Source organism: Aedes aegypti, chromosome 2, assembly GCF_002204515.2.
Source record: "Aedes aegypti strain LVP_AGWG chromosome 2, AaegL5.0 Primary Assembly, whole genome shotgun sequence".
In the NCBI taxonomy this organism is placed as follows: domain Eukaryota; kingdom Metazoa; phylum Arthropoda; class Insecta; order Diptera; family Culicidae; genus Aedes; species Aedes aegypti.
This window is the reverse complement of record NC_035108.1, coordinates 248,884,766-248,895,878: the sequence shown is the minus strand read 5'-3', so window position 1 is coordinate 248,895,878 and position 11,113 is coordinate 248,884,766. Positions and strand designations below refer to the sequence as shown.

The 11,113-nt window shown below is 40.3% G+C and overlaps 2 protein-coding genes across 2 annotated transcripts; one reads left to right on the top strand and one right to left on the bottom strand.

Moving 5' to 3' along the window:
• The first annotated feature begins 886 nt into the window (after nucleotides 1–886).
• On the top strand, nucleotides 887–2,695 carry LOC5569372 (dynactin subunit 5). The gene is made up of 2 exons (XM_001658399.2): nucleotides 887–1,340; nucleotides 2,387–2,695. The coding sequence occupies exons 1-2, from the start codon at nucleotides 993–995 to the stop codon at nucleotides 2,600–2,602; spliced, it is 564 nt and encodes a 187-aa protein (XP_001658449.1). The 5' UTR covers nucleotides 887–992; the 3' UTR covers nucleotides 2,603–2,695.
• Nucleotides 2,691–3,204, bottom strand: LOC23687710 (translation machinery-associated protein 7 homolog). Its single transcript, XM_011495089.2, has 2 exons — nucleotides 3,113–3,204; nucleotides 2,691–3,053 (listed from the first exon to the last, which is right to left on the bottom strand). The coding sequence occupies exon 2, from the start codon at nucleotides 3,042–3,044 to the stop codon at nucleotides 2,850–2,852; it is 195 nt and encodes a 64-aa protein (XP_011493391.1). The 5' UTR covers nucleotides 3,045–3,053; nucleotides 3,113–3,204; the 3' UTR covers nucleotides 2,691–2,849.
• Between the last annotated feature and the right edge of the window lie 7,909 nt (nucleotides 3,205–11,113).

The following is an 11,113-nucleotide window of genomic DNA, read 5'->3' as shown; positions in this document are numbered from 1 at the left end:
GCCGACGGCTGGTGCCGAATGCAACACAGTCGTCACCACCCGTCGTGCAGTGGGTAACTCACACACGAACAAGTGTGGGCGAAACCAGCATTGAAACGGGGGGAATATTGAAAGAGAAACAGTGAGAAAGCAAAAAGTCCCAAATACAGCTCAACGTTTCCCCTCCTTCTGTTGTTACATAGGACACATAGACGAGGGGGGGGGGGGGGTGACGGCGTGGCATTGAATAAAATCAAATTGTTGTTGTTCGTGAGAGACTTTAACCCGAAGGTCATTCGTCTCTTCTTCAAATGAATAAAAACAAAGCACAGCTGGTGCCTGCGATTATCACACCGCAACAAAATGAGCAGTTCAACTTGAATGTTGAAGCAGTTCAACGCACGTGGATACAAAATGAAATGAAGCATGATTGTTGTGTGCTCAAATCAAAATAACCGGTGTTACTATAACTGAAACAAAATGACAGAAATGAATGTCCAATGTAACAATTGTTGAAACAGAACGACCTATGTGATTTATCCTATGTACATATTTTTGGTCAAAACGTCCTATCTGATGTTTTTATAGATTTCAGTGTAATTTCCAAATAAATTGACAAAATTTCATTTCATACGTTGAACTCTATTACACTGCTTCCCTCTACAAGCAACACAGTGGGGAAAAATTGTTTCATTTTGATACAGTTTCAATATATATTTTTACAACCTTCATGCTCGATTTACTCGAAATGTGTGAATTGTTAGATTGGCCGTTTTGAAAAGTTACGCGAGAATTGTCGGCGCTATCCGTCAAATTCGCTCACCAAAGCCATTTTAGTGGATTTACCATCACAGCTAGGATTGATCGATTATTGGTGCGTTGCTGAAGGAACTGAGCACCCCTAAATACGTCAAAAACTTGTAAACGTAAACAAATGGAATCGTCATCGGCAGATCTCGACTAGAATTTGCACAATTTTTTTTTGTAAATCTCTCCTACCCAAATTAACCGGGATGGACGTTCTGGATACCTATTATAACAAGGAAGAATACGTTGAAACGGCTTCCGGCAACAAGGTCAGCAGGCAGACAATTTTGTGCGGTTCACAGAACATAGTTCTCCATGGCAAAGTGATAGTGCAGAGTGGGGCCATCATCCGGGGCGATTTGGCCGCCGTGCGAACTGGCCGATATTGTGTTATCTCGAAGGGTTCCGTTGTCCGACCGCCCTATAAGCAGTTCAGCAAGGGAGTGGCCTTTTTCCCGCTACAAATCGGCGACCATGTGTTCATCGGAGAAGGAGCGATTGTGTCAGCGGCTTCAATCGGTTCCTATGTCTACATTGGCAAAAATGCTGTGGTCGTAAGTTTTATTGTAACGTTTCTCCTATTATATGGCTAGTAGGTCTCTATTGTAATTCAAGTGTTCATTTTTAACAGAAGGTCTCAAAATTCACATTTTCCTTTATCCTGCTGCCAAATTCTAAAAGGTCCAGAGAAATCCCCACGTACTATTGATGTGTATCGTAGATTCCTACTTCAGAAAAGCTTCTAGTGATTTTTACAAAGATTTCTTCTGGCATACTTTAGGGATCGCTCCAGAGATCCCTTTAGTAAGTGGTCTCGTGGGATCTTTGCACTATGTCCTCCAAATTCTTCCAGTGATATTTTGATGAAAATCCTAGTGCACTCCCAACACTTATACTTACATCCTGTAATTTCCACATGACAAACTGATATTTTTTTACAGAAACTATTTTAGAAATTGCTCCAAATTTTGTATGATTCATTCTCTCATTGATTTTTTCAGCTGTTACTATAGGGGATAATCCAAAGATTTTCACAATATTTCGTCCAACAAAATTCAATTATAATTATTCCAGACTTTTTGGAGAAATTTTCTAACGGATTTTTCCAGGAAAATCAGCAAGAATTTCTCCAGTTGTCCTCTCATGAATTTTTATATGGGCTCCTTCAAAAAATCATCTTCATTTACTCTCAAGAATTGCTTTGCCGTTCGAGGATCTGTTTTGAGTCGAAAAAAATCTTGATTTCCATAGCATAAAGTATATTCTTGCTTGCCACACGATAGTTCGACAATTGTAAGATTTCAGAATGTCAAACAGATTTCTTACCATTTCATTCGATAGGACGCAATGATAAGAAATACAAAAAGCTTACGATGAAAATACAATACTTAGTAAATTGCTTACTTAACTGCGATGTCAGAATATGTCTAGCCAGAATTTATAGAAAAATCTTATAAAATTTTGAATTTCCTCATTCCTGCTAAGATTTTTTTTGGGTCCTGTAAGGTTTCTTTTTAGTTCTTACATATATTTAAAGCGATCAGTCGTTACCAGCCCTGCTTAGAATATGAATCTTCTAACCATCTGTTATCGCTTCCAGGGACGTAGGTGCGTCTTGAAAGACAACTGCATCATCGAAGATGGTGCAATTCTTCCTCCCGAGACTACGGTTGCAAGCTACATGAGATATACAGTTGATGGCAGAATAGAAGGCGGACAGGGCAATCCGGACTTTGTTCCGCACGCTATGCAGGACCTGATGGTGGAATATACCAAGTCTTACTACGAGCACTTTATTCCGGCAAGTGGAGCTTAAAATGTCGTCTGCCCGTCCCTTAGATCTATTACAATATATTCCTTATTTATTATGTTTCTCGTCATTGCTTGAATAAAACATTAACACATCATATCTTGTACAATTTTATTACGGGTTGGTATTCATAGAGTACATTAAATATAAAAACCGAAGAATTTAGATGATCATCGCGGATGGCGAAAATTAGTCGAAGGAAAAGGTAGAGAATCTTAGGTGATAGGCTTTACTTGTTCAGTATCCGGCAATATTATTTCTTCCCCGACTTTTTGATTCCTCCGGTAACCAGCGGACCGCCTTTAGCTGCCTTCTGTTTCGCAGCTTCCATCGCTTTCTGCTGTTCTTTCTGTTTCTGCTTGAAGGCCATGTCTTCTTCGTCCATCTCTTTGCCGTCCTTCTTTGGCTGTTTCAGTGGCTTCTTTTTGCCTCCTTCGCGACCCGTCATTTTTCGTTACTGGAAGTCAGTTGTTAAGTTAGCTATTAATGTCCTGCAAGAGTATTCATTAATCTTACCTTAAATTTGCTGAAATAGAATATTCACAATGTGGAATCGAGAGAATTTAGTGCTTTTTAGATGCTCAAGACGAGATGACTGTGACCGTGACTAGGGTTGTCGCAAATTAATCGATTATTTCGATTAATCGATTAATCGACTCACTAATCGATTAATTTTTCATCGATAGCTGACTCACTTAATAATCGAAATAATCGATTAATTGACTTCGATTATTTGACGATTTTTCCAAAATAAAACACTGTGTTGTGTTAAGCTAAGTATGCTGTTTCACTCAAGAAAAGTAAACAAGTTTCTTTACTGAATGGGTCAAGAAATCTCCTACAGAGAGTCCCATTTGAAATGACATTTCTCACCAACTGCGTACTGCGATCAGAGAAATGTAATTTCCTGGTCATTTCTGGGAAGAAATTCTCCTCGCATCGAGATAGGCGATTCCTTTTCTTGTCAGTAGCGAACCAGCAAACCAGTTTTCCAAACACAGTCCTATATTTCTATACTGCCGTGAATCGCAAGGCAGTCCCATCTGATTTTTTGTCCAATTTTAGTTTATGCATGTTTTGAACATATACTCCTATTATTATATTATTATTATTATATTAGGGTTCATTCAAATATTACGTAACGCAAAATTTGTCAATTTTAAATCCCCTCCCACCCCCACGTAACAGGTTTTGTATGGAAAATTTAAAATTTTTGTATGGACCGTAACACTATGTAAGACCCCCTCCCTCCCCCTGTTGCGTTACGTAATATTTGAACGGACCCTTATATTATATTATATTATATTATTTATGACCTTTCAGCTACACTAACGAGACTGCATAATTTGTTCGGTAAAATTTGTAAAAAAATACCAAGTCGAATTATCCTATAATGAAATGTGACCTCATTACAGTCCCACTGCATAGTTTTGTAACGTGTTATATTTCTCTCAAAAGGTATCAGAATGATGAGCAAAATGTGAAAGTTTCATTGATATCCAAACATGTGTCAATCTCCTGAACTTTTTTTAGTATTCGTTTGAATGGAACTCACTTGCGATTCACAGCAGTATATTGTCAATCAATGGTCATGGGTCATTATGTCATTGCATACGCCACAAATTTTTACTAACGTTACCATGTTTTACACTTTACAGGGAGAAGAGAAAAGTATTCTGCTCAATTTCCTTTATTCACTTTTGGAAAGATTCCACATTCAGCGTTTTCTTGATCTTCCTAAAGTATCTCTTGAGATTTTCCCACATTTTTAAACGAATGTTTACAATGAATTTATCAAAAAATCTCTCTTTTTCCTCGTACATCGGTGTGATTTTTAGACATTGGCACTAAAAAAGAGATAGTTCTAATATTTCCTTACTTAAGAAAACTAACTTTGGAAAGCGATCGTATCCATGCTGCAATAATCTTTCAGTGACCTCGGGGAGCGGCGCTACAATGCTTTTAAACGCTCTTAAAAAATAACTTTTGAACCTAATTTAATTTTTTTACACTCTAATGAAAAGGTATGTGAAGAGCGGCACGAGGAAGAACACTCAGAGGAAAAATACACCCGAGGGCTTTCTCAGCAGCGAACAAGAGAAACACCTTTCTGCTTTGGAAGTTCAACTAGTAGTGATATTTATTCATCATCAATAACAGTTACAGGGTTGCCAGAAGGGCTGTTATGTCAAGGTAAATAGAATGAAGGGGAATCGGTTGGGTCATACACTGTTAATACCCCCCTTCAAGCCGATAACCCTAGTAGGCTTCGCAGCTTTTCATATTGTGGTCTCGGTAGTCCCTTAGTCATTATGTCGGCCAATTGGTCTTCCGATGCCACGTACTCTAACTGGATGGTTCTTCTCTGGATCTCTTCACGTACGAAATGGAATCGTACGTCAACGTGCTTCAGCCGCTTTGTAGGCTTGTCTTCTTCAGCAATACTGATGCACGCTTGATTATCTTCACGAATTGTGACTGGCTCAGAAACATCGACGTTGAAGTCCTTCAGCAGCATTCGCAGCCACAGCGCTTCTTTCACAGCTACGCCCAAGGAGACGTACTCTGCCTCGGCAGACGATAACGCCACAGCCTTCTGCTTCTGCGTTGACCAGGATACGTTTGCTTGGTAAACACGAAACACGTACCCCGATGTTGATTTCCTGTCACAAATGTTGCTCGCCCAATCCGAATCGGCAAATCCATCGATTGTATCGCACTTATCATTTCGTCTGTACACCAGCTTTAGGTCCAAAGTTCCTTTAATGTATCGCAGGATACGTTTGGCGTGATTCCAATGATCGTCGCTAGCACAAGTTTGGAATGCACTGAAATAATTAACAGCGGCGCACAAATCCGGCCTGGACATCACGGTAACGTAAGTAAGGCAACCGATTAATTCTCTGTAGGGTTGCTTAGTGTACTTGGACGGATCGTTACACTTCTCAAGTTTGACGCCCGATGCCAGCGGTGTTTGCTTCGGCTTGCAGTCAGCCATGCCGAAACGAGCTAGGAGATTTTCCAAATATTTACGCTGACTGATTAGCAGAACGCCTTCATTTTTACGCCTCTCTATCGTTAAGCCCAAAAACGTGCTGATCTCATTCATGTCACTCATATCAAACTCGTCCTTCAATTTTGCCTTTAAATCTCGAATCGTATCCACAGAGCGACTACCCAACTAACATTCACTCATTTAACAAACACCATTATGGCAGTTTTATCCAGCATCATGTTTTATAACATTTTAATAATTTCCATGGCCAACCTTTGTTAAAGCATTGTTCACACAAATTTGGAGAAACTTTAAAGCATGTCGTTGAATACCAACTTCATTTTTCAGCTTTAAAAACGTTTTACAAGCATTTAGTTCAGCTTTTATACGGCTGGTCTAAAAATAATTAAAGACTAATAAAAACAATAAAATATTTTTCTAGGCACTTTATAAATATAGTGGCACTATTATTATGATAGTAAATCAATCTTATTTAAAAATCGCCTGTATACTGGATTCGAACTCGAGACCTTCCAATCGTCAGCGGTATGCCTTGCCATCTGCGCCATCCTAGAATTGATGATTATACCATCCAGTGCAAAATATAAACTTTTCATAGCTGAATATTGACCATGTTCGAGCTTCTATTCGACAACTTCTCATCAACACATGGTACGCTAATCTACAACTGAACAAGCATATTATTCAGCTGCTGTTTAGTGCTGATCCAAGCTGAGTTCAGTCGGCTATTTTTAGCGCACAGTGAGAAAATTTATGTCGATGTTGGTCAAAATAATGTTTATTTACACAAAGTAAAAACAGTCTGAAATGATTAATGTAATTTCATAATAAGTTTTAGTTTGTTCAAAACTGATTAATTAATTTAAATAATTTTATAAATTATAGTTTGATTATTTTTTTATTTGTATTTTTCATAAACCTATTACATATGCATTGAAGTAAAAGTTCTCTGTATATTCATACAGAATATTTGAATCATTTGAAGGGTTAGTCTTCAGAACCCACCTGAATAGAAAAATATTCGAATAGGGTAGGTGTACCAGTTATGGCCATAGTGGTTCCCTATTTCGCCATACGTGAATACTTGAATGTCTCCACATTTTGAAATTTTTTGTGTGTTTTATTAGTAAGATATATCTTGTGTGTTTTATTAGTAAGATATATCTTGATGTTAGAACATTCAAAAAGATTAAAAATGTGAAAGTCATCGAAATTTCACATATGGCCAAATAGGGAACCACTATGGCCATAACTGGTACACTTTCCCTATCTTGATGCGATTTTTATTTTCGGAACTGGCCAAGTAAATCATTTTTCTTAGAGCGCAGTATTTATTCAGTTGTGAAGAAATGTCATTTCAAATGTAGCTGGCTATAGAAATTTATTTAATCAATTCTGTCAAAGAAATTTCCATTTTTCTTGTACGGAAAAACATCCCGAGCAGGCGAAAAAAGCTTAGCAATAGAAAATATAATATGGATAGCTAAAAATGATATTAACTTGATAGATATATGATATAAAATATCTGGAAATGATATCTAAAATAAACTGCTAGAACAAAATTGGCATGTCATATTTAGATTCTGCAAGATTTTACCAATAGCTGCGAGCTATTCATTAGGTCTGCGTACAACAAATTTTACATAGGTTTAGAAGTTCCAGGAACAAAATTTTGATATTGTCTTCAGATATTTTATCTCCTATGTCAATCAAGTCAATATCACGCTTTGTTTGTCAGTACTTTGCTCCTACTCGGAGTACTTAGCTTAAATGTTTATTTTTGTTTTTCACAATAATTCTGCATTTCTGGAGACTGACCATGTTTATTTTCTGAACAGCTATTTCAAAAGTTTTAAGAAAGCATAATTTATGAGCCTTAAAATGCATTCGGAACTCAACACGAACTTCGGATATTTTGTCCATTTTATGAAATTTAGCTATAGTGTGATCGCTTTTACAAGGCCTATTTATTGCTGAACAATGTGTTTGTTAATCGTCATTTTGGCCTCTATTGAATCAACTGTTCTTATAATATACTGAAGCTGAATTAGGATTTTATAAGATACTTATTCAGCTCTTATTCATGCTTATGTTAAACATGTGGGAATAGCTGAAGTGCGACGCAAGTAAAACGTTAGTTCGTCTTCTGAATATCCTTTTATACATATACATTTGTTTAGTGGAATATTGGCTTTTTAATTGGGGGAAACATGTCTTGTTCAGCTCATTTGTAGAACAATCTTGACTAGTCGAATGAGAATCTTTGGAAACGTTTAATAAGTGGCGATTCAACTTTTGTTCATTCTAATGCATAACGTTGAACATTGATCTTAGTTTGTGTTAAAAAAGCACCTTCTCAGCTCTTTATAGAGCAAATTTTTTATTCAGCTGCCATTACCATTATTGAACAATAATTAAACATGCATGCTTGTTTGTGGCTCTGAATTGTTAGTTGGGTAGCGATCACAATGTCGTCTACATATATGATCAAATATACTTCCTCTCCGGAAACAGTTGTGGTATACAAACAGTTATCGACTCTACTGCGCTTGAAGCCAATGCTTGTTATGAAATCATGAAATCTTGAATTCCAGGCACGGGATGCCTGTTTCAAGCCGTAAATTGACTTCTGCAGCTTGGCAACCAGGTTTCCAGCACCGAATTCCTCCGGTAGGCGCATGTATATTTCTTGCTCTAGCACACCATTGAGAAATGCAGTCTTCACGTCGAGCTGGTGAAGATGCATTCCTTTCTGGTTAGCGATGGCCAGCAATACACGCAACGTCGTGTGCTTGGCCACTGGCGCATAGGTACTCTCGTAATCAAAACCTTTGCGTTGAGAGAAACCTCTGGCAACAAGTCTTGCCTTGAACCGTTCGGCTCCGCTTGCATCATTGCGCTTAATTTTGAATATCCATTTACTGTCAATGATATTCTTACCTGGGGGTGGCGTAGCAAGAATCCAAGTTTTGTTCTTGATGAGAGACTCCTTTTCATCGGAAATTGCCGCTTGCCATTGCGGCCAATCCGACCGCTGCTTAAGACCGTTCACTGTAGTTGGCAGATCTTCAACGAAGCTTTCAGCACACATTGCAGTTTCACACAATTCGTAACAATCATGCCATACTGGCGCACGCCTTTCTCGACCACTACGACGCACTGACGGTTGCTGCTCCTCATCAGACTGTTCCGCTCCTGACTCTTCTTCATGTTCACTTAACAAGTCATTTTCTCGCTCATCTGGAGCTCCACTACTTCGTTCGATCTTTTCTTCAAGCACTACTTCCTTTTTCTTCTGAACGCTAGGTTCCACTTCAAGTTTTCCACCGAACATGGTGGATTCATCGAACACCACATCTCTGCCCATCACTATCTTCTTCCGATCGTCATCCCATAGTCGATACCCATTCACTGTGTACCCGATGTGGTACATTTTCTTGCACTTGGGGTCCAACTTCGACCTGAGGTGTTTCGGAACATGCAGATACGCGACACTTCCAAAAATCTTCAACCTTGACACGTCCGGTTTTCGACCAGTCCAAAGTTCATACGGAGTTTTCTTCTCTGTCACCGCCGAAGTTGGGCACCGATTGGTCAGGTACGTAGCGGTGTATACGGCTTCACCCCACATCTCCTTACCAAATCCGCTCTCCGCCAACAGTGCCCTAGCCCGTTCCATCAGCGTACGGTTCATCCTTTCGGATACACCGTTTTGCTCCGGCGTGTAGGGAACGGTCAACTCCATGGAGATCCCTTTGTTCCGGCAAAACTTGCGCATTTCTTCGCTCACGTATTCGCCACCGTTATCTGTGCGAAGCCGCGCAATTCTGCTGCCGAAATGAGCCGTGACAAGAGCCTCGTACTCTCGAAAGCAATCAATCACTTCGTCCTTCGTGGACATCAAATATATGATCGCGAAATGCGAAAAATCGTCAATAAAGGATACAAAGAATCTCTTACCGTTCCAGGTGCACGGCGTCATCGGCCCACATACATTACTATGTATTAGTTCCAGCGGCCGCGACGAGCGCCTTTCTTCTCCAGAAGTAAACGGTAGCTTCACTATCTTCCCAGACAAACACGGTTCACATGTAACTGTTTCCGAGTCAAAGTCCGTGAGCTTCAGTCCATCAACCATCTCGCACTTTACCAGTTCTCGCAAACTGTCACAACCGACATGGCCGAACCTCTGGTGCCAAAGCACTGCATTGCGTGACACTTTTCCAGAAATCATGGCTGACCCCATTTCACTTCGTTTACAGAAGATATCGAGCTCATACAATTTGCCATTCAATCTGCCAAAGGCAACCACTGCACCATTCTTCTTCACTTCGGCTTTTCCTTCTTCAAAGCACACTTGAAGACCAGCTTTCGCAATTCGCTTTACCGAAAATAGGTTGCAACTTAACCCCGGCAGGTAGAGAACGTTTTTCGCTTCGCACTTTCTCACTGTGTCATCAACAACCGTGTACATAATCACATCACCGCAATACTCTGCCAACAGTTTCTGTCCGTTTGCCACAACGATTTCAATCGGACGCTCCAACCGTCGCATCACCGAAAAATACCGCGAATCGCACAACATGTGATCGGTTGCCCCTGAGTCTAAAAACCAACCGACACGCACTAAGTCTTCATCACCGGCAGCCATGAAAGCAATCTCCGGTCGATCTTCTTGTGCACCAACGTGTGCTTTCTGCCGATATGCATCGCTTTTCGGTTTCGGCGCTTTGTTTTGATTATTCACTTTTTGCTTCTCACTCTCGCGATCGAATTCTCGGCAATTTGCCTTTTTGTGCCCGAACTTCCCGCACTGATAGCACTTCAGCTTCTTCTTGTTGTGCTTACTCGCCATTGCCACACCGTCAACACCACCACCACTTGCTTCTTCACATGCTTCTGAATTACGCCGCTTCAAATCAACGTCCAATAGCCTCTTCTTAACGAAGTCCATCGTGACGCCATCAGGTAGCGTTTCAATCGCCGTCACGACCGAATCGAACGATGGGGGAAGTGTCAAAAGCAAATGACACACAGCGTCTGATTCTTCGACGGTCGCTCCGCTTCCCTTCAGCTCGCGTATCAACTTGTCGAATCGCAAGAGATGCTCCGACATCCGGCAAACTCCCTCAACGTACCGCAACGTGAGGAGCTGCTTGCGGAGATACAGTTGGCCAGCCACACCGCGACGTTCGAAAACGTTTTTGAGTGTGCTCCAAATCTGCTTCGGCGTTCGGCAATCCTTAATCAGCTCTAACTGGTTATCGTCGATCGCTTGAACAATAAACGATTTGCACTTCTTTTCACACGTTTTTCGCTCGGAGAACTTTTTCTCTTTGTCACTTTTCACAGCGGCCGTATCCTCCGCTTCCACTTGAGCTCCGGGACCTCTTCCGCGTCGCGCACTAAACAATCCAGAAGATCGTGCATATCTAGCACCGTCTCCATTCTAAATTTCCAGTTATGGAAATTATTCCCGTCGAACGCGAACACTTTCGATT

Coding starts and splice junctions, on each gene's coding strand:
- LOC5569372 (XM_001658399.2), top strand. CDS start 993: ATGGACGTTCTGGATACCTATTATAACAAGGAAGAATACGTTGAAACG. Junction 1,341..2,386: donor TTGGCAAAAATGCTGTGGTC/GTAAGTTTTATT, acceptor TATCGCTTCCAG/GGACGTAGGTGCGTCTTGAA.
- LOC23687710 (XM_011495089.2), bottom strand. CDS start 3,044: ATGACGGGTCGCGAAGGAGGCAAAAAGAAGCCACTGAAACAGCCAAAG.